The sequence below is a fragment of the Hirundo rustica genome, chromosome 19 (genome assembly GCF_015227805.2).
Source record: "Hirundo rustica isolate bHirRus1 chromosome 19, bHirRus1.pri.v3, whole genome shotgun sequence".
Lineage (NCBI taxonomy): Eukaryota > Metazoa > Chordata > Aves > Passeriformes > Hirundinidae > Hirundo > Hirundo rustica.
In genome coordinates this window covers 808,657-828,989 of record NC_053468.1, presented here as the reverse complement: position 1 = coordinate 828,989, position 20,333 = coordinate 808,657, and the positions used below count along the sequence as shown (strand labels likewise).

The following is a 20,333-nucleotide window of genomic DNA, read 5'->3' as shown; positions in this document are numbered from 1 at the left end:
ATCGAGGTGGGACCCCATGGATCTGTGTGATGCAGTAGAATGGAAGGGATAACACAGCTTACACCTCATTTTCCTTTCTTTTTAGGAAAAACCCTCTGCCAGAGAAGCACCAGGGGATGTGCTGAGCCAGGCTCCAGGCTGCACTTGTGGCTGTGGGAGGTGAGGAGCTGAGCTGCTCCTTGTGTCAGTGCTCCACACATCAACAGGGGCCCCCTTACTCTCCATCTGCTCCAGAAACTCTGCCTTCCTCCCTCCCTGAGCAGCCTTGAAATCAACGTGCCAAAGGGAAATCAGCTCCAGGCTCTGCCAGAGGAGCAGTCCTGGCACTGCAGAGCACCTGGCAGGAAGGTGCTGGGCTCCTGATCCTCCACCCTGGGCAGGAGGGCAAGGGGCAGCAGCCACGAGAAGGAGGTCTCCTAGGAAGCACCTCTGATCCACGGAAAGAGCCTGGAGAGGGGATCTGGGCATGCAGGGGCTGCTTGGCAGGGAGTGCTGGAGTGTGCTGTGCAGCCCATGGAAGCTCTCCAGGTTATAAATGAGGCATCTCCAGAGACCTCATTCATTCCAGCCGTAATGAAATTACCACTTCCCAAAGGGAAAAGCCCCTTTGAAGGGCTTCAGTCAAAGCAGCCCGTGACAGCTCAGCTCCACGTGCCTGCGCTCAGCCTAGGCCTGAGCCAAGGATTAGGGAGCTGCCTGGGGGCCACTGCTGGATTTGAGAGCAGCACAACCCGCTCCAAAGCCAGCACAGCCTCGTGCCCCAGGTCTGACAGGGCACAAAGCACCACTGCCACAACCCCCCCATGGCCTTTCTTGACCTGTGCCTTTTCCAAGCAGTCCACATTCACTGCACCCTTCCCCATCTCAGCAAATCCACTCACTTTTGTCCATAATATAAAATAAAACCCAAACCTAAAATAACCCCCCCATTTATGTTCCTGTATAGGCTGAGTTGTGATTTTAAAGAAGAAAGAGCTGTGTATCTGTTACCTGCCAACACCTCCTTATTTCAGTTCCTCTCTCCCTGCAACGTTCTACTTTACTGCAGTTTAAAAACCAGGCAGCTCTCAACACAAATAGGGAACAGGATGTTCTTGCACAGTGCAGAACCAGAGGAAAACACGGAGCTGACACTGGCAGAGCTCCCCACCCCTGTTGTAGACTCCTGACTTTGACACCTTCAAAGAAGGGAAAACACCAACATTCAGACAAGACCAACTTTGCCATGAACAATAAGCAGCGACACGTCCACCCCATGGGTGCAGAGCAAGGTGCCCAGGGCTGCTCTGATGGAAAGGAAGGCTCTTAAGTCATCACAGTTTCACTAAGACAGCTTAAAAGTCAAGCTTTAATTGAAATGGAAAGAAACATTTCAAAAGGATGTATTTTTTTATAGATCTGAGTTACCCAATTTACTTTTCCTTGGACGTTACTGCAAACACGAACATTAAATCAAAGCCCCAAATAGGAGAGAACTCCAAGAAAGGATATGACCATTCCCTAGCAGAGGGGATTGGACTAAAGGCTGGTGCAGTCCTTTAGTCCAAATGTGTGATGCCCTGGCATGTCTGCTCACAGGATGTGAGCAAATCCTTGAATCACCTGAAGCAGCTTCTGAGGACTGACTACATCAACAATTTCTGGCAAGTGTCTTCTCTGCCAGCAATAAATCCCAGTTCAATCCATATCTAAAATGATACACATTAGAGGGCACATCTTTAAGAGCATTAAGTCAGCTTAAATTACTTGAGCAAAATTTTAAATACGTAATATAAATCTAAAAAGGAGCAACAAAAAAAAAAAAATTGAGAGAGAACACCACTGCAAGAGTAATGCCAAGTTATTACTTTTTTTTTTTTTAACAGATCTGTACAGCAACATAGCAAAGGATGCAGCAATCACAATTTCAACCAGACAGCAACCTAAGGGGACACTGATCCTCACACAGCAGAGCTGAAACACTCCCAACATTTGGGTGCTCCAAATAATTTGGCTACCCTAATGCACTCCATACCAGTTCTACCTATATAGGACATTTTGGTGTGAAAAAGTTTCTGTAAAGTTCCCTTTGTTTCCAGTGTTTTTCTTGTACAAAATATTACAATGATTTTTCTTTTTTTTAATATATATTTACAGACTTGCACGGCTAGAAAAATATAAACTACAATTGGGCTTGGCAAGCAGATTCTTTTCTTTAGATACATGACATTTCAGAGCAAAAATTGTAGTGGTAACATCCTGCACTCCAAGCCCCTGCAGGGAGAGCAGATCAAGCCTAAAATCCATGATTGCAGCGAGACACGGGAACACAACTCCTCCACCTCCTGGCACAAGGAAGACACAAGATGGATGCTGTTTGTGCAGGTTACTGGCACAATACAGAAAAATCCATAACTGAACATTAAATTCCTTAATAACATTCATTAATTTCATAGGCAGGGCCTGTTAAAAAGAGAGGACAACCGATGTAACTTTTGGGAAAAGCAGACACCGAGTTCGTGGGGCGCGACACAGCCCGAACCAAAGCGCGATTACCGTTCCGGGGGCCTTTGCCTCGAGCCACCCCCAAGGCTTTGAGATTTTTTTCCATTTAAATTTGGAGCAGAGGCCAGGGAGGATTTTTTTGCTTTAAAGCTACAGTATCTGTCATTATGGCTTTGAACACCCCCTTTCAGGAGATGAGGTATCTGTTCTAGTGAAATGGTAACAGTTGAGCAAAACACGTTTCAATGGACCACAAAACTCCGCAGGCAGGTGTGAACGGGGCTCCTCGGGGGAAGTTGCCAAACCGAATTGTAACAGTGCAAAACAAGATTTTGTCTTTTGTTTTTTTCTCTGCAGAAAGAGTTGTCAAGGCATCTAGGACATTGCTAGTAGTCGAGCCACCGAGCAAACCCTCTTTCCACCAGAGTCCTGTTTATTGACACCACCTAAAAGGGAGGGGGGAAAAAACCCAAAGAGTAGATAAGTGAACAAGCCACAGCAACAAACATGGGTTCTGCAAGCTCCTAATCAACAACACGAGGTTTATATTAAGGAGTTTTCAGCATATACATCAATATACCCACCTCGTCTCCCATCAAGTTCCACAGCTGTATCAGCGGCAGCCCTGTGACACTGTCATAATTTGTGACCTGCAAACACAGGAGAACGTGAGTGTGCAGCAATTCTGGTCCCAATTCACTTACATGGACAGCTACAGACACGACCAGAAGCACTTCAGAAGAGATGAGCACTTCTGGACTGTGAGCAGGTGCTGCCTGCAAAAGTCTCTGGGACATCACCAATGTCCCAGTACTGCCCCTGGCCAGCCAGAGCCGGATCCCTCATGTCCATGGTGCAAAACCAGCGAGGACTGGAAAAGCAGTGCAGGCCCAAGGGACCCCGGATCCTCTGGACACCAGGCCATGTTGTGCTCTGTAAACCCAGGCAGGCTCCCTTCCTCCTGCCTGCATCAGAAACAAGAGGGAATACTCATCCCTTCCCAGTCCCAAGCAGCGCTGAGGAAGCTGCCAGCCCCAGGACCTCCCAGGAGCCAGGCTGGCAGGCTTTGGGTTTTCTGTAACACCGAGTGCAGGGCAGTGGACGCCAGCAGTCCCACCAGCAACAAGACTTCTGCAGACACGTGCAGTACCTGCGCCACGAGGACAGCGCCTCTGGTCATCTCACTGACAGCGGCATCGGCTTCCTGGGAAAAGTGATCCTCATCTGTAGGAAAAGGAGAGCAGAGAAAACAAATTAGGTCTTTCACAGACTTTCCAGGCCAGAAAGAACTATTCAGCTAATATCCTCTGTCCTCCTACAGACATTGGGCCTGAGAACCCTCCTGGCCAGCTGATCCTCTCCCTGGAGCTGTTGGTTCTGCAGGGAAAGGATGAACAGCCAGAGCCATAGTCGTGTGAATGCAAGTAGCTGATGAATCAGGAGGTTTTAAAGACAGCAAAATACATTTTTGCAGCACCTTGGAGCTGCCATTGGTGTTTTGATCCTCAATAAACTAAAGCCAGGTCCCTCAGGGCTTTGCTGACCTTGCACAGAGGGCACCCCTGGCACAGGGAACACAAAGTGTCTGAACCACAAGTGCCCAGCACCTGAGCAAAGCCAAGGACACAAAAAGCAAACCGAAGTGTTTCTTAGGCAGTGATTGACATTCTCCCAGTGCCTGCAGGCTTGGCTTAATAAACACAGAACTTTACAAATCAGTCATTTCAGGAGGAAAACGTCAGGTATTTGTCCGTAGATTAAAAACTAAGTTTGCATTTCCAGGAGCTCTGTGACAGAAGAATTAGAGCAGTTACAGCTACTGCACCTACACCCTGCCAGTCCTGCCAATGTGCTGCTTAGGACAGTAATTCATTCTCTCCTCCAAGCAGGAAAAAGCCTGGACATTTATCATCTTTCCCCTGGATTCTGACAGGTTATGCCACGCTAGCATATTTAGAAGAATGCAATACAATTTTTCCAATCCTTCCTCTTGTCATGTCAGAGGCTGCACTGGCAATAGGAGGTAGAAGGTTTAGACAGAATCATGGCTTGGACACATCATGCATCCATGGAAACCTGCAAGAGAAGGGCCAACAGTACATCAAGAGCTCTATTACCTGGAAGTGGCACCACATTGTCAAGTAAAACTTCTGCTCCTTGGAAAGGTAGTGTTAAAAAATCAGACCTTAAAGAAAAGAGGACCAGAGTCAGAACAGGGCTTTAAATCACTCCTACATTCTTCAATGTGACATTGATTAATCAAACTGCTATTACATGAATTCAGTTTTAAATTAATGACAGTCAAACAAAAAAAAATAAAAATCAGACAATTCTCCCAGCAATCTAAGAGCAGCAATAAATTGTCTGATTAACATGCCAAGCTGGATCAGGCTCTAAGCACAACCCACCTCCATCAGGGAGGCTGTGCTGCCTGTCTCCCAGCTCTGGGGCACAATCAAGTATTTAGTGGGCTTATGTAAGAAACCGCATATCCAACACAGCTGTCCTGTCCCAGACAGTGGGGCCAGAGCATTGAGAATCAGGAGCTTATTCCTGGCTCATCAATCAATTACACTTCACAGCCTCCTGAAGGCATCCTTTTTCCTCAGCTTCCACACTGAAGTGGCAGAAGCTGCCATTTCCTCTCCCCTCCCTCCAAAAAAGCCTTGCAGGAGCTTGCTGTGCTCCCAAAACCCACGCTCTTTGCTGAGCTGAACCTTTCCACAAATTCCCACTTCAGCTGTGGAAAACCCTTTAAGAATTCAAACTATACAGACTCCTCTGATTAGGATTTGAGCCAGACATAGCCTCAGGCCATGGCAGAGGATCTACGGACCTGATTTGCCTGAGTGTGTCAACCTTCACTTTATCATATCCTCCATAGTCCACGTATTTGAGCTCCACTTCATCGGTCTCCTCAAAGTAGCTGATGACTTGAGCCCGGAGCCATGCCCCATCCAGGCCTGGAGCTGCACAGATAATACCAACTGCAAAACACCAGAGCACAGAGAAAAAAGGCTCAGGATAAGTGGATTTCCAAAAATCAGCACTTCAGGCACGAGCAGCGCTGCTCAGTTATCTATGGAGAACCAACAGCATTTCTTAGGCTGCTTCCATCTTCCTCCAACACTCCCCACAGCTCCAGCACACCAGCTGAGACACAGAACTGGTGGGTTTTACTCTCAGCTCTGTCTGCCACAACCAAGCTGCCCTGCCCAGGTACCCAGTTCCCTTCCAGCTTTGGGGCAGTAACAGCAAGGTCTGTCTCCACAAAGGAACACACAACCCCTTTCCACGTGAAGCACCTTTCATGTCACACCAGGGGCAGACACGGTGACAGTGACACTATGAAGGTGTGGGAGCAGCTCCACACTTTGTCAGCAGAAACACCCCAGATGCCAGGTTGATTGGAAATAAGCTGAGACAGGCTTGATCTCACTCTGAATTTCAACATGCAGCTGTGTGGCTCGGGAGGTACTCCAGGGATGAGCAGGGTAAGGGAGAGCAGAGCAACATCTGTACTCTGGCAGCTTGAAGATGAGATGACACATGAGCCATCGCATCCTCATCCACCGGGAACTTCCCACACCTGACTCAGGGACAACAGATATGCACAGGAGCCCAGAACTTTCTCAACAGAACAATGCGTGAGCATCCACGACTTGCCTTCTACCGGAGTGGGCAGGGTCGGAATTTCGGGCTGAGAGTAGCAGGCGAACATCTGCTGGTCGAGGCTGCGCAGCACGTGGAACGTGGGGTGCGTGTGCTGCTGCAGGAACATGTGCCCTGCGTCCACCTGGTGTGCCACCACCACCTCCACAGTGACTCCATCGGGGAGGAACAGCTGCCAGGGGGAGGAAAAGCTGTCATGAGTGTTCCTGGCAATGCAAGCTCCAGCCCCAGAGCAGCCAGAGCCGGCACTCACCCAGGCGGACACCAGCAGGGAGTGAAGCGGCAGCGGCATCGGCGGAGGGAGGGTGTAGATGTTGGTGAGACACAGCTCTTTGAACTTCTTGCCGATCAGGCTCAGGACTTTCTCTACTTGCTGCGAGGTCCCTGGAAGACAAAAATCCCATGGGAAGTCTGTAGTGTGGAGATGCTGAGGACACCTCCAGTCCTGTCACTTGAGGAAATGTAACTGCCAGGATCCTCCTGCACTACCTCAACAGTGTAAGTTTTAACAGGTTGCCCAGAGGAGTTTTGAAAAGCACTGGACTCAGAAGCCACTAAATCCATTTAAATTCCCTGCTCACCGAATTAAGCCCCCCAAGATACACATTAGACCATGAATAGAGACACACTCCACTCACCTTCGATGTGACAGACTTGGGAATCACGGAAATAAGGTAGTGTTGAGACATAAATTTTGGCACCAGACGCTTGTCTCAGGTAGCTCATAAACCTCCCTTGTTTGCCGATCAAGCGGCCAACTAATTCCTTCAGGAAAGGGACAAGAAAACAACAGTGAGGAAGAGAAAGGCAGAGCAAACATCCCTGTTCTCTGTGGCTTGCACCACCCACATTCTCAGTTCCTCTATCACAAGCAGGATAAATACAAGGCAGAGCCGCATCAGTGCAGAGTTCAGCTGGTCTGGGATGAGTCCAGACCAGTAAGCACAGCTCATTTTGATAATCCCCTGCTCTTAATACCTGTGTACCCTCAAAGCCTCCTGGATGCTCTCAAAGCATTGGACTCCCAGACTGGATGGAAGATGATGGGGAATAACAAGTTCAACAAGCACCATTCCGCTGGTGTAGCCCTGGAGTGCTGCTTGTTTACAGTTGTGCCCTGGCTCTTCACTCCTGTGAGTCCTAACAGGAGCAGAACACTCCAGTCCTCCTGGACTTGCTGCTGATCTCCCTGGGATGGCACAGAGACAGCACCAGACCAGGAGGACCAGGAGGTGGCCGTGTAGGGCAGGAGAGGATGGTCAGCAGCTCCTTACCTTTGGGACCTCGATTTCCCAGATAACAAAGTCTGGCTTGCTGGATCCTCCTTCCAGCTTCGCGTTCTGGCGAGCCACTGTCTTCCTCATGGCACTGCCACTGTCCACAAAATCCACACTATTTACATCTGAACCTACAAGACAGACACAAACATTCAGACAGCCCCCAAGATCCACACCTACACTCCCACCCCAAAGGGAAGGGCAGCAGAGTGACCCCAGTGCTAGGTATGCCCACTATGAGGCATGGTAGGGGTCTGCCATTTGCCCAGATTTGCCCTGTATTTGAAGAAACAAGGTGCAAGAACTGAAGTCTGTTTTGCTCCCAAACCATCATCCGATACTAGGAACATTTCTACTTGGGAAAAGGACAAACTCCAACAGCTTCCTCCTGCCCAGATCTCAGATACAGCCAGTGTCACACGAGCTTGATCCTTCCTCCCCATTAACAAGCAGAAGCATGAAGATCCTCACTTGCTTGCAAGTATTCAGACCATCCAGTGAGAGACCAAAGAGAAAAATGAACCCAACAGCTGCTTCACATTTGCCACATCTTAATGGGTAACACAGCAGAGAGGCTGAGAAAGGCCAAGGGTGCAGCTGTTGGCACTGGCTTTGTAGGCATAAGGAAGATTTAAGACTCACAGTCTGGATGTGAAGGTCAGCTGGGTGACCTGTTGTCCAACACTCCCACCTTATCAGCTTTACCTGCTGTATTCCCCTCTCACCACCCTCATTGTCTCAGTGGCACCAGGCACCACAACTCACTCCTGGCCCTTCTTGTTACACCAGCATTCACAACAAGGCAATACCCTTCTGCTCCTGGGGTTACTCTCACTAGTGAAAATGTTCAGTGGGTTCAATCCTTCATTACTGGCAAGCTCAACCCCCAGGTCTTACAACATGCAGTGTTCCAACTGCTTTGTAGCAATTACAAGAGACATCCCCTGTCATTAAAGGCTGTCGGCACCACAGGGTCCTACAAAGGATTTTAACATCCATCCCCAAGGTCACACAGGCTAACGTTTGCTCAGACAGCTTTGCACGTACTGTGCCAGGCACACATGATCCAGCATCTACAAGGGAAAAGCAACACAGACAGATGGGGGAACTCCATGAATATCGCTCCCTGTTGGGATTTCTTGGCATGCACCTGCCCCTCTGAACAAAAAGGCTTCAGGGTAATTGCTCTGCAACCAGCTGATTTTATCACAATTCATCAGAGCTCTGCTCTGCCTCCTCCAGCAGTACCTCAGAACCTGCCTCACCCTCCTGTCAGCACTGGGGCAAGCACCCAGGGCTTCCCAGAGGTCAGCAGAAACCACTGGTACGAGGTCTCACACCTGCAAGGCGCTCCCCAGAAATGCTTGTTCACGTTTTTTGCAGGAGGATTTCCCGGTCCCTTACCTTCCGAGTGATCTCCATCCGTCCCTGGCGCACTGCTACACTCCTGGCTCAGGTCTGGCCCATCCTCTTTCAGGATCCCGTTGCTGTAGGGCACTGTGCTGCCCTCGGGCAGCCCCGGAGCAGAGGGGCTCTCCCTTGGTGCCAAGCTCTGCTCAGCAGTCGTGTCTGGGGCTGAGGATGTGCTCAGTGAGTCCGAGTACTGGTCTGATGTGACAGACAGCACCGTGCTCTGCAGGGGCTCCTCTACGCCTGACCCACCTCCGGGTGTGTGCGAGCCATACCCAGAGTCCTCCATGGCCAAAGGTGACTCTTCCAGAGAGTTCTCCACACGAGTCCGATCAACTCCTTGGGACTCCCTGCACGCCCTGCTCTTCACCCGACAGTCCTCTGTGTTGCCCTGAGCAGGGCTGACCAAACAGCCGTGTGATGAACAATCTGTCACACCCTGACCCTGCTCCTCTGCACCGCTCCCCACAGCCACGCTCTCATCGGCTGCTGTGGCTCCCTCCACAAGCACCTGACCAGAGGCAGAAACGTTCTCCAACCCCAGAGGAGCCTCAGCTTGGCTGGCAGTGGCCTGGCAGAGCCAAGGGGATGCATCGCCTGCAGAACCCGACAGCACTTCCTCAGTTGCTGCCAAAATGACCTTGGAAATTATCTGTATTGCTACTTGCTCAATTTTCTCAACTTCCTTGTCCAAACTCACTCCTCCCATCTTCTCTCTTTCCAACTCATCTCCTTCTGGCTGTGTGTCCTTCTGACACACTGGTATAGTATCAAGGATTGACTCGGACATCTCTTCTTCCCTGGACTGCTTTGGACAGGCAGACTCCAAACTCTCTGGTAACACACTCACTGCAGAATCCTCGTGACCCGATACAACTTCAGCTTCATTGAGAAAGGCTTGTGGGGCACTGGCTTCTTTCTCCAATCCCAAGCAACAGGCTGCCACAGAGCCAGTATCTGACCGCACAATTCCTGGCATCTGCTTTTCCTTAGGGGGCTTAAACGAAGACTCATCCGCCTGCTCTTTGTTGCTGACGTTCTCCCTGACTCCTGAAGACTCCTGTGTCCGGGGTGGCTGCTGGCCTTGGCTTGCCTCCGAGCCTTGCCCCAGTGCGTGGCTCAGCACAGCGCTCTGGTCGCACTCCGTGCTCTCGGGGAGCAGAGGGAGCGAGGCACGAGCAGGGACACCGCTTCCCTCTCGAGATCCTATCGATTCCAGCTTTTCACTGTCGTCCTCGTGGGTGCTGGGCCCAGCTGTCGCTGCCGGGTCTGGGAGGTCCCGTGAGAGATCCGGCCTCTCGTGAGCTGGGCACAGGAGAGAGGGCGTCGTCGGCCCTGCGGACAGCAGGGAGGTCAGGGCTGGCTTCTCCAGGCGCTCCTCTTCCGACAAAAGAGGCAGTCTTCGAGAAACACATGCTTCTGGCTTGGGACGCAAATCGCTCTCTGACGCTTCTTCCCGCTTCTCCCTTTCAATGGCTATTGCTCGTTTGTCGCGATAGCCTGAGTGCTTTTTTCTCCAGGAATAGATCCACCAGCAGCCAAGAAGTGCCAGCACTCCAGGAATGGCATACGGGACGAAATTGCGGAAGCGTAAAGCCATCTTACAGAGCTTCAGCAGTTACACCTAGGAGAAACAGAAATCACGTTAAAATAGTCACAGGGAAGGTGACAGGAAGGCTGAGGCCCCATAAGTGCCTTGAGGTATTGCTACTAGCATGGTCAGGCTTGTTTCCAGGCTAGAAATTCGCATCTCTGCTCTGCCAGCACGCCACAGAACAAGATCCTTATCCAAGACTAGGGATATCTGGACATGTCTCATCATTATACTCAATGATTTCACCCTCCCTCATCTCTGCACTTAATTTCCCCTTGCTTCCAGTGCCTCACACCTGCGCAGGTCAGTCCTGCCCCCAGGACAGCCTCCAGCACAGCAGGTTCCTCCAGCACCGGGCTGGGCTCAGAGCCCAGCTGGACCACAGCATTCCATGGCACAGGCCTGGCACATGGCAGGGTTCCCCAGCTCTCCCCTCACAAGGCAGCACCCCATTCCTGAGGGCTCTGGAGTCTGACAACACATCCTTCTATAAAGCCTTAGGAATGCAGCTTCAAAGTTTATTCTACACCCAAATCCACTACACTAACAGCTGCCACTCCCCTGACTCAAAAGCTGACAGCTCTCCCTTTTCCTCTGCAAGGCCTGTGACCTCTTTCCCACCTGGACACCCCGTCGTGCTCCTTCACTGGCAGGCCTCACCTGCGTCACACGAGGCAGGGCTGCTATGCCTTTCCTTTTCCTTATGGAATGTCTGCAACTGGAATGCAAAGCTAAACTGTTACCACATCCCAAACAGCCTTGCTGCAAAGCACTTACAGTTTATATTTTCATTGCACAGGAATTAAAGCAAAACACCACGTGTCTGAGGGTGCTTACACAGACAGGCTTTAATCCAAACAGCCCTCAAGACTCTTGCCAGCAAGCAACAAAAATAAAGATTGTTTTCAGGAGATAGCAAAGTCTTAGAAATGCGAGCCACCCACTGGAAAAGAGCATTATCTGGTTCCTCTTTAGAAGCATAATATTTCTATGACAAGAGGACAACCAAGGCAGTTGGCCCCATGCTCAGCATGTCTCAACCAAAAAACCCCTTCTGTTATCAGGACTAACACCCCAACCACAGCTCCCAGTGCAACACTCCTTCAGGCCACAATCTCCACAAGGAGCTGATGACATTCTAGCTGAGGGACAAAACCGTGCCTCCCTCGGGCTCAAACCTAGTGTCAGAGCCTCAGATAATTTCATATTCATCCCAGACTTCTCACCTCCTGCAGCCACACTCTCTGTTCCACAGGAGCATCCACACAACTTCACCCACACTAGCTCAGACGCTGCCTTGCTTCCTGCAGGGCCCAGACACTGAGGCACACAAATGAATGAACGGCAAAAGCAGGGACTAGAAAATTGCTTGTTCAATCCCAAATGAAAGGTCAGCTGCAGACACGATTTAAGTTCAGTAATACTCCCAGTCCACCGCAAATAAGGCATTTATGTTGTTCTACATGGGAGACTTGTGTGTTCATCAGACATTTTTATCTGACTAAATAACTAAGAAGTAACTAAATCCCAGTTGCTCCCAGCTGGCTGTATGCGTTCAGGGAGCAGGGCTCACTGCTGAGGGTGAATCCTCTGTTAATGGCAACATCTGGGACCTTGGAATTAAAAAACCAACAAACCTATGCAATACTGTGGCTGTTCTGCATTTGGAAGCTGGCAAACGGAAAGGGTGAAGCCTGTACATTCCCAAGACAAAAGGTTCCCCTTTATGCTGCCCAGCACAATGGCACATTGTGAGCTGCGAGTGCTCATCTGCTGCGTGTCCAAGTTGTTGTAATTAATGCAGAACTACTCTACAAGCTGTCTCTCAGGCATACTACAAGCCCAAATTAAAGTAGCTCGCAAAAGTCCATTCCCAGCAAGCATTCCCAATTAAACAGACAGACCTGTTATTTATTATCTGATTCCCTACTAAGCTGCACTAACTGTCCAAACTATAGTCCCACACAGCTCTGCAGCACAGGGAGACAGTCGCAGGATGCCGTAGAGGGACAAGCCTGTCCTAAAGTCTGGCAGACAAAACAGTTCTGTGAGTCATTCTGAACATTATCATCATTTAGGATAAAGATCTTCACTCCTCTGTGATACCTGAATGAGTGGGGACCACTGGATTAGCTAACGGCTCTTTGCAACACTCATTTGATTTCATGTTTTTGATTTATTATTTTTGCCAGAGCTGCATCACTACCAGGATCATGTTCAATGGGAATTCCACATCCTCCCATCAGTTAGAGCAGGCTGAAAGGCAGTGGCCCTGCACGAGATGCCAGCAGACATCCCAGAGTGCTGGGTTGGCTGGGGAACAGCTCAACACCAACAAACATCTCCTTACACAGACCTGGCAGGAAGGCTCTGGCAGCCAGATCTTGCTATGCTGGTCACAGCCTGGCTGCGTGTGACGCCCGAGGACAGCGGATCAAACGTGCCCATCCCGAGGGCTGTGACACTGCTCCGCCTCCACTTCCCTCCCAGGAGAGCTCCCAAAGCCCACAGCCACTTCCCAATCTGCCCCAGTGCAACCAAGCCACCTCCCCGCTGCCGATCTGACAGCCAGCTCAGGACTGCAGCCCCAACGGGATCATTTTAACGGGCTGGGGGAGGAAAGCCGGGGATTCTCCTGCCAGCAGCAGGACAGAAAATGGCAGCTTGTCAAATCACATGCCCTCAAGCACTGCCAAGCAGGAGGGAGCTCAGCCCAGCATGCCCCACGCTCTGCCTCTCCAGGCAGGAGGAGCCAGCTGGGAAATGCAGCAGCTCCAGAGGCTTTGGACAGGAGAAGAGCAGCCTGCAGGAGCCAGAACCCCCAGAAAACACTGGATCTCCAGCACCATTCCTAAGAGACAGGGCCCCAACAGTCCTGCACCAAAAACAGCGGGGAGCTCACACACTGTATGCGCTCAGCCCAGCACCAGCCACTTCCACTTCCCTCTGGCACGCTGGGAATCCGGCCTAAATGTCACACCTTGTATTACGGGGCTGCAGAGCTGCAGCTGGGGCATGAGACTTCTCCAACCTGCTAAATAATTCCCACCGCACGCCAGGCTGAGATCAAGGCACCAAGGGGACAGTAGGGGTCAGGCAGCTCTCCAAGTCTGTGTCCTGACTTGATTTACGGAAAACTGCTGGTAAAGAGCAAGGAGATGAAGACAAGAAAGAATACACGCATTACCTACCTGAGAAAAAAGCCAAGGGTAGCCAATTTACTCTACCCGTTTACATTAGGGTCCCAGAGCAGTTCTAAGCCACCTTGTTTCCTGGCCAGGACACAGAGCCCTCAGCACTCACAGCCTTATAAGGTCAGAAATGTTCGCAGCACGAGGTTCCCGGGAACGCCAGATAATTCATTCTCCAGGTCCGAGAGGAGTTCAGCAAGCACTTGCTCGGAATTTCAGGGTTTTCTACACACAAGCAGGTCTGTTCTGGAGGCGAGCTGCTTCGGGTCTCCACCAGGAGAGAGGCCAGGATGACTCCCAAGTGACTGAGCCCCCATGCTCTGCAGGGACGTACCCTCAGCCGGTCCTGGCTCCTCCGCTTCCCTCTGCCCCTGCACTTGAGAGGTTTCCAAACCCTGAAAGCTGTGGAAATCAAGGCTGGAACTAAAGCCCGTCCTAAAGGATCACGGAGCAAATTGGAAATGCAGCTTCAACAGCAAGGCCAGGATGCCTCCTGACAAACCCTGTAGTTACTGAAGCAGTACTTGGGAAATAAATACTATCTGGGTGAAAGAGAACTGGACAGGCTGGCACGGTTCAAACTAAGTGGGACCACGTGGGCGCTTAAATTTTTCCATGCTAAAAATAACTGGTAGCACATGCTCTGCCTTATAGGAGGCATAAGAACAGAAGTTAACAAAAATCTAAGGAACTGGAGGCCCTACTGTTAAAATTAAAATAAGAAAAATTGCTGCACTGAAACAGACGTAAGGACTTACATAACCCACCCTTGGCATGAGGCATATTTTCATCGAAAGCTGAACTGGCACGTGGCACTGAATTATCTAACTGCAGCTTCTCTGTGCTTCATACGAGATGAAGGAGGCAGAACATCCACAACAGAGGGACCTCCCGCCAGGTCCTGCTGCAGCACGTGCTCCCAGCTGTTCCAGCTGCAGAGCACAGGGGGTTTTCTCCCGTGCAGGTCAGCAGCAGCCCTGGGCCTGAGTTTACAGGAGGGAGCTGTGAAGCCACACAGCCTGCCAGCCCTTGCATCACACACTCTGGATCACTAGGGTGTCACTTGGCCACCTGATTCCACAGCCTCTCCCGGGCCAGCGTGGAGTACCCCCATCACACCCAACACCACCCAGAGCCAGGAGCTCAGACTGCGTGACTCATGAGCTACAAACACTAGAGACAGGTAGGAGCCAGGCCAGCAAGATCTCAAACTGGGTGGCACTTATTTTAAAAGAAGCCAACAGGGAAGTCTCTCTGTACTTAACTAATTAAAGGCAAGTGCTCTGCAGCAATTTCTGCTTCAAACAGTAGCACTGAAAGACTAGAACAGCAAGAGATACCCCTTAAGCAACATCACCTTTCCACAGCCCAATGAATGTGGGCTATGAACCCAAGAAACAGGCTCCTCTCTAAATGAAAACCACCACTGAAGCCACTCCACCACCTTACAATATTTAAGAACCAGCAGTCTCCTATCTGCAAAATGATAAACTGCGACTTAAATAAAAGGCTGAAAAAGCTGGTTGATGTAGAATTAAACTGGTGCTCTGGAACAAGAAACACCACTAACACCAGGCTGTCTTTTATCTCTGAGATAAAAACTGCTTTCAGTGTAATCAGCATCCATGCTGTTCCTACCAGAGCTCAGTCCCCCCTCGCAGCTGGAGCTGCCACACTGATTGTTGGTTCTGTGTGTTTTCTCCCACTCCGCAGCCCAACCCTGGCCCAGCGCAGCTCCTGCAGCAGCCTTTGGACCAATGCAGAACAGTTCCTATTTATTTCCACACTCAGAGCTTTACAATAAAAACATCAGTTTGGCCAACCTGTATGGTTTTTTTTAATAGATGTTTTGGAAATTTTCAAGAAGCTCACAGAGACACAAACACTGACCCCAAGCACCCCTCAGCACTGCTCTCATGGGCTCAGGCAGGGCCTTGAGTGCTCCTGCTCTGCAGAAATGAAAGTTTGTAATTAACATTAACCCTATCAGGTTATCGAGTGCTGTACTGCTCTTGATATCTTATTACGTCCCTGCTCCAACTGTTTCATTATTTATAGTTTCCTCATCCAAGTTAGTGTCTCCCTGCGAATCCCCTACTGCAGAGGGAGGCAAGAGTGCTTTTTCTCCACTTTCCCAGAGAAGTCTTTCAGATACTTCAGCAAACTTCAAAAACTACTTCTGCACCACTTTATCTTTACCCCCACAGTACAGGCAAAACAGCTGTTATTACCTTTATAACCTATCAACACATTATAAAAGTCTGGAATTGGAAGTTTTCTCATCTTTCATTCTTTCTGCATTTTCACTCAGGCTGGAGAAGAGAACAAATTAATTTCCAGAATTTCAGAGTAAACACATCCAGTACTCAGCCTTTTGTGTTTGCTTCTACATAAGGAAGCCAATGCAGCCCTTGCCACAGGTAACACAGTGTAGTGGCCACTACATTTACAGCTTATAAAAGAAAATTTAAAAGCAGCCACCTGAATCAGATGCCTGGCATCTCTATCAATTTCAGAGACAAAACAGAGACGACACTAACCAAGGGCTTCCAATATACTCCGCAGCAGAGTCAAAAAACAAGCTTGAATTTTCAAGGAGACAGAGCAGGGAGGTTTACAGCAAACACACTGATAGGGCTGCAAGAGCCAGGAGCAGCAAAGACCAAACAGGTCCCCAGGTATCTGGGGAGCAGCAGCAGCTCTGCTCACGGGACGTTTGCTGGGCACAGCCACGGGACCTTGACAAAGAGCTTCCCAAAACAAGAGCTGCACTGGGCTTAGGCAGAAAAGCAAAAAACACTGCAGTCCAGTTGGAATCCTTGTGGCAAAATGGCAGAAGCACCCAGAGAGGGAGGACAGCAAACATCAGTGAGGAGGGTGCCCTGTATTCACCTGTGCTGGGAGGGAACAGCAAAGGCTTCACTGAGAGCCACTCATGGTGAATGAGCAGGAAGACACTTGTGTGCACGAACAATGGCTATGAGGAGTGGCACAGCACACTCCAAGCTGACCAGAGAGATCACATCACTGTGAATCACACCACCCCAGCACCCCCAGGCCCCTGCTCAAAGCGAGGGCAGCTCTCACACACAGCAGAGCACAGGCTGCTCCTCTCCTCAGCTTTTCTTAAAAGGCAAAGCCAGGACACAGATCAAGTGACCTTCCTACAGTCACATGGAGCTGGAGGAAACACAAGGAATGGAAGACAGGTATTCCATCTGGAGAGGTGGGAGCCCATCCTCAACCTGAAATACTTAAGGGAAGGGATGTGCTAATTTTTCCTGCACCCCTGAACACCAAGGAATTCTTCCTAACCCTGCATTTGAATAAGAAATCAAATACAAGCCCAACTTCATAACAAAAGAGGCTCCTCTTTAAGGAACAGGAAAGCACAGGTTCAGAACCGAGATTTATGGGGATATATATTGCAATCATTGTCCCAGACAAAGTTCCCAATTCCCAGGTTCATTCCCAAGCAAAGCCAAGGCCTCTGATACCAGAGGCACATGAAAATCATGAACTTTTGCCAGGAACTGCTGCTATTTATACCCAGAGTCAAAAACCAGCCACAGCACATGGCAAGTTTCTCATCCTCAGTGCCAGGTGGCAGCAGAGGTCAAAGGCAACCCTGACCAGGACAGGTCTGCAGCAGTGATTTGTTTGCTCAAGAATGATCTTAAATGATCTTTTATGAAATATGCATCTCTGCTAGCAGTAATGTACAGGAGCCAAAAAGCCAGTCAGCTTCCAGCTGACAAAAAGCAGGACCAGAATCCATGTAGTGGACAATTAAAAAAATGTACAATGAACCAGCTGAAGACAGAACATTTGAAAAAGCAGTTTGCAAATATCTCCCCTTCTAGCAATCCCCGTGAGAAACAAATGCAACAGCTTCAATTTCCAGGAAATATTAAACACCTGCTGAATAAAATAGCTTTTTCTGAATATCTGAGCATGGCTGCCCGAAGTTAATCATCACTTCATGAAGTCTAACCAGTCATTTGCATTAAGAGCTCCACAGAAGCACTGCAGTTAGAAATCAGGATTTTAAAAAGGCTAATCATTAGATCTGAAACATAAAACAATTATAAGTAATTAATGCTGCAATTAATGCTTTTTATTAGCTCTAGATGTTGCTAGGGGCAACTGGGATACCAGCCCTGATCCTATTACAGACTCCCTGGATGCTAGAAATACCTTAAATCATTTTTTCGTATCAGTTAAGTGCACATGAACGATGAGAGGCACAGATAAGTGGGCTATGTTGCTTTAAAAGCATTATGCTCTTCAGACAACTGCTCCTGCAGAAGTGCACTCGCTCTCCAATCCCCCTGCAGCCAGCCTGCAATGTTTTCAAAGTGAAGAGAGAGTCTCAGCCATCACAAATCAAACTGCTGCTGGCTCTGAGAGCTTTGGCTGCACTCCTGCAGCAAACTCCTGTCACAGTTAACTCCATAGGGAATCGGCACCACCGGGAACAGACAAACTGTGGTGGATCTGAGCTGCAGGTCCTGTCACCTCACACCCTGGGCAGTGAGGGAATTCCTCTCCCCTCATTTCAGGCATTGTGGACTGTCTAGGTTAAAGCCAAGGCTTTCTAGGCAGTTCATAGTTTTCAGTATTAGTATCTCAAAGCATCTCCAGCATTCTTTAAGAAGGAATCTGGTTCGTAGGATGGGTTTCTAAACCCAGGGTGAATAAGGAGAGCGCTCCCAAGTAAGAAACAGCTACTAACACACTGAGAGCAATCAGCCTGTTGTAGAAGACACTGCTGCTATTGTGGTGAGGGACTCACCTGCATAAACCCCATGAGAGCTTTTAAAAGTCCTTCAAGACTCAATGAAACACTTAAGCAGAAGACGAGGGACTGTCAGGTGAGCAAGGCCAGGACGGGAATCGATGCATGAATGGATTCCGGTGGATTCTATTCTACTTCAAGCACTGCTCAAGCTCTACAGGCTTCTCCCTCCTTCTCACTTACTCGAGAGCTGTCATTTCCTCCAGTGCATTTGCACTGTGCAGCACGTGCAAGCACACCAGGGCATTGAGAATGAGATACACACAATGAGGCTGAGCTGCCCTTTTCCAGAATCACAGGTCCATGGGCATCACCAGATGACAGGTACAGCAGATCAGCAGGCGCCTGCACAGTCCTTCACCCCTCACACAAGCAGCTCATTAAAAAACGAGGAGATTAAATGCCCTGAACCGGGTCACACGGCAATCCCAGCAGAGGAGCAAGCTCTGTTCAGCTGCCCTGCCCGCTCTGGCCCAAGCGCTCCCGAGGGGAGAGGTCCGGCCCCGGGGAGCTGTGCTGCACTCGCACACTCCATATGCGGGGCTGTGCTCAGTCCATCCTTCACAGCCACAAAGACAACGGCAGAAAGCAAAGTCACACCAGCGCTACACCTTCCCCAGCAACCTGCACTTCCTTTCACCTGAGACAAAGTCCACAGGGCCCGATAACGCTCTGCAGGTGCAGCACAACCCTGGCAACACAGAAAGGCCCGATTTCTGCATCCCACAGCCCCTGACTTTTCCCGAGAGATGGGCTGCAGCCAAATGCAGCTTTTGGTGCCATTTCCTGCTATTACAGATAATATCCATGAAGAGGATGCCCTTGCTGAGATGCCTGTCCATTCTGTGTCATTGCCTCATGGAATTACTGGACTGCAGTAAAGAACTCGGCCAGGCACAGATCAAGTTGCTCATTTCTGGAACGGGAGCAACTTAGATCTCCCTTGCTTCAATCAGGGGGAAGAAGAAAGAGAGAAAGCACACAACAACGATTCTCCCAGGAAAGCAAGGCTACAACTTCACTTCCTCAGTAGCAATGTAATTTAATTCCTTTGCTCCTACCTGTATTCCATGCTGGCTTACAAACAAAAGGAGTCAATACGGCACATTAAAAGTTTTGCTAATAACAGTTTTTACGGCCATTACCATAACACAGGCAAGGCTCGCCAGACCAGACACAGAGCAGACGGCACAAGGTGCCTTCATCTTCCCTGCGAGTCCGCACCGCCCGTGCCATCTCCCGCCCTCACGTCAGGAGCCCCGGCCGCAGCGCTCCCCTCAGAACGGGCGAACCCACCCTGCCGCCGCCGCCCGGGAAACGGCGAGCAGACACACAACTGCAGCGCAGGGCCCGGACGGGCCCTCAGCGCCCCGCATCCCGCCCCGCACGGCCCCCGCCCGCCGGGCGCTGCCGGCCCCAGCCCACGGCCCCGGGGCCACGGCGGGGCCGGAGCACTGACCTTGGGCCGCGCGGGAGCGCTCCCGCCACGGCCCGTGCGCGGGGGTCGGGGGAGGCACGGCCGGGGAGCACCCTCAGCGCGTCCCGCAGCGCCGCCGCTGACAGCCGCGGCCCCGGGCCCCGCCGCTCCGCCAGCGGGCGGGCAGCGACCCAGGGCGGTACTTACGGATGTTCCGGCGCCGCGGAGAGCCCGGAGCGGTGCCGGGCCCGGTCCGGAGCGGTGCCGGTGCCGCCCCACGTGCCCCGGCCGGGCCCCCGGCTCGGACATGCAGCGACGCCGCCCCGCCCCTCTCGCGAGAGCGCCGCGGCCCGCGAGACCCCCGCGCGCGCGCGGCGCCGCCCCGGGCCCTGAGGGGAGTGGAGCCGCGGCGGGATCGGGATCGGGCCGTGAGGGGCGGGACCGGCCGGGGTCGGGCCGTGACGGGCGGGACCGGCCGGGGTCGGGCCCG

General features: G+C 50.8%; 1 protein-coding gene across 5 annotated transcripts; it reads right to left on the bottom strand.

Annotated features, from left to right (window-relative positions):
* Positions 1-1,319: 1,319 nt before the first annotated feature.
* AKAP1 (A-kinase anchoring protein 1) lies at positions 1,320-20,167 on the bottom strand. 5 transcript variants are annotated; one of them, XM_040082433.1, is made up of 11 exons: positions 20,051-20,167; positions 8,838-10,467; positions 7,431-7,564; positions 6,795-6,921; positions 6,410-6,540; positions 6,151-6,328; positions 5,321-5,471; positions 4,602-4,669; positions 3,635-3,708; positions 3,069-3,134; positions 1,320-2,930 (listed from the first exon to the last, which is right to left on the bottom strand). In XM_040082433.1, exons 2-11 carry the CDS (start codon positions 10,441-10,443, stop codon positions 2,871-2,873), a joined length of 2,595 nt encoding a protein of 864 aa, XP_039938367.1. In that variant the 5' UTR covers positions 10,444-10,467; positions 20,051-20,167; the 3' UTR covers positions 1,320-2,870. The 5 variants fall into 5 exon arrangements, with proteins under 5 accessions (XP_039938367.1, XP_039938370.1, XP_039938368.1 ...); XM_040082436.1 differs by lacking the exon at positions 20,051-20,167 and adding an exon at positions 19,886-19,906; XM_040082434.2 differs by lacking the exon at positions 20,051-20,167 and adding an exon at positions 13,629-14,147.
* Positions 20,168-20,333: the final 166 nt, after the last annotated feature.